This window comes from Penaeus chinensis, chromosome 9, assembly GCF_019202785.1.
Source record: "Penaeus chinensis breed Huanghai No. 1 chromosome 9, ASM1920278v2, whole genome shotgun sequence".
NCBI lineage: Eukaryota > Metazoa > Arthropoda > Malacostraca > Decapoda > Penaeidae > Penaeus > Penaeus chinensis.
This window is the reverse complement of record NC_061827.1, coordinates 8,099,450-8,101,949: the sequence shown is the minus strand read 5'-3', so window position 1 is coordinate 8,101,949 and position 2,500 is coordinate 8,099,450. Positions and strand designations below refer to the sequence as shown.

The window sequence follows — 2,500 nt, the reverse complement described above, 5'->3', positions numbered from 1 at the left end:
TATATATATATATATATATATATATATATATATATATATATATATATTTGTGTGTGTGTGTGTACACACACACACACGGGTGTGTATATATAGTCGCAAAAAAATAAAATGTTTATATATTCAACGCAAAAAAGAACGTTCATCCAAAGAAGCCAGGCAACTCTGCATGGCGGAGTTTCGTGTTGCAAGTATGGTCCAAGTTTCTCGTCAAAAAGTTTGTTCTACGCCTATGAGCGATTGTATGCGATACATGAATGATTATATTATATTACATTTTCTGGTCAGAATTTACTGAACGCTTTGGCAAGTTGACAACAATTCCAGTTCAGCCAAACAGAATGGGTCAAAACAAACTGACATTACACGACTAAACACGCTGTTTCACGTTATTAGAACGGCGAATGCCTCTAATGCGTGTATATGCAGATATTAAGGCATGAAGGCTGCTGCCGCACAAGCTGACGGAGAAGTAAAACAGAGATAACATGGCTCGGAAACACTTCACCAAGCACGTACACGATGCTCAAGCCAAAGGTGGTGTCTGAACTTACAATAACAGCAACAATACTTATGAACAAGCACTCAGAGCTCCTCAAGGACGTGTCGGTCAGGCCCATCGCTTTCTGAAGGCGATGCTAGATGTCCCTGATTGACATGCCCTTGAGGAGGTCTTTCCTTTAAAGACTGTTGGAGCATTCGGAAATATTTATATATATACGTATATATATATATATAATTTGCTGTTTAATCAAGTAAAAAGGATCAAACCGATTGTTTATTACTAATATTCTATCTAATAAGCACTCACAAATGCAATTTAGATTAATTCAATAAATAACCAGAATGTAAATAGCTTTGAAGCGGCATTAATGCATTTTCGCTTGATCAGATCAATACATATTGGGTTAAGGGTTTTTGCCTTAAATATTTTTTTTCGTTTAATTTATATTGCTATCTGATTATATTCATACAAAAAAACTGTTCATTTCTAATTCGTACCAAAGTTTCATAAATTATATGCACTTATGGTGTGAACAACCCCGTATGTTTTATAAATAACAAAATATAAAAAGAAAGAGATTAAAGTATATATAAGGACAGATTACGAAGGTAAATTTCTTTTCCAAAACTCGGAACGAGATGAATAATATTGGTTCCTTTAAATGAGCAGTAACATTTCTCGTTTCAGTGATATCTCCATCATCTTCCGCTTCATTCCCTACCCACCACGCTCCATTAACTTCATTTTCCTGTAATTACGTAACAGCTGGATATGAATCCTCGTCATATCACTTTATTCAATGAAAAACCTCGTAGGCTGTAGCTTTCTCAAATTATTATTATGAGACTCATCTCCTCATCTGTCTGTCTGTCTGTTTCTCTGTCTCTGTCTCTGTCTCTCTGTCTCTGTCTCTCTCTCTCTCTCTCTCTCTCTCTCTCTCTCTCTCTCTCTCTCTCTCTCTCTCTCTCTCTCTCTCTCTCTCTCTCTCTCTCTCTCCTTCTCTCTCTTTCTCTCTCTCCCGTTGTCTCTCTCTCTCTCCTTCTCTCTCTCTCTCTCTCTCTCTCTCTCTCTCTCTCTCTCTCTCTCTCTCTCTCTCTCTCTCTCTCTCTCTCTCTCTCACTCTCTCTCTCACTCTCACTCTTTCTGCGTGTGCGTGTGTCTACTTCTCTCTCTCTCTCTCTCTCTCTCTCTCTCTCTCTCTCTCTCTCTCTCTCTCTCTCTCTCTCTCCCTCTCTCTCTCACTCTCACTCTTTCTGCGTGTGCGTGTGTCTACTTCTCACTCTCTCCCTCTCTCTCTCTCTCTCTCTCTCTCTCTCTCTCTCTCTCTCTCTCTCTCTCTCTCTCTCTCTCTCTCTCTCTCTCTCTCTCGCTCTCTCGCTCTCTCTCTCTCTCTCTCTTTTGCTCCCTCTTCTTCTTCCACTCACTTTCCACTCTCGTTCTCTCTCCCTTCCCTTTGTGCATCTTAATCTCTAAACACTTTCTCTTTTTACTTTTCTTTCCTTCGCTCCTCCTCTTTCATTTACTCCTTCGCTTCGTCGTCCTCTTCCCCATCTCTATTGTATCTATCTCTAAACATCCTCTTCCTTCAGTGTCCTCTAGGCTAAATTATCTCACAGATTGAGGAAGGAAGGCGGGGTAGGAGGCATTGTGGTGGTGGGGTGAATAGGATGGTTTGGGGGGAGGGGGTGAAGGTAGAGGTAGAGGGGGAGGAATTGGGTGTTTAGGTAGGGGAGGAGCAGGCAGAGGAGGGGAGGGGGGTACGGGGTAGGGATGGTGTTTATCGTCTGTAGGGGTTACGAATGGGGGTTGATGATAGGTGGAGGTTACGTTTTATGAGGAATGATCATGTTATTAGAAGGGGAGTAGGAGACGAAAGAATAATGTAATCGGTAGAAGAAGGGGGAGGGGGATTATGAGGTGGGGGGTGAGAGGGGGGGTTAAAGACTTTAATTATGAGCAACCGAGGGGATAAGAAAGGGCTAAGGAAGGCTGGGGGCA

General features: G+C 41.6%; 1 protein-coding gene across 1 annotated transcript in view; it reads right to left on the bottom strand.

Annotated features, from left to right (window-relative positions):
- The window catches only part of LOC125028638, an 11,248-nt gene that overhangs the window by 1,338 nt on the left and 7,410 nt on the right, over positions 1-2,500 (bottom strand). The window contains exon 4 of the mRNA XM_047618111.1: positions 506-623. Coding sequence (XP_047474067.1) covers positions 506-623 — 118 coding nt within the window. The remainder of the gene's footprint in view (positions 1-505; positions 624-2,500) is intronic.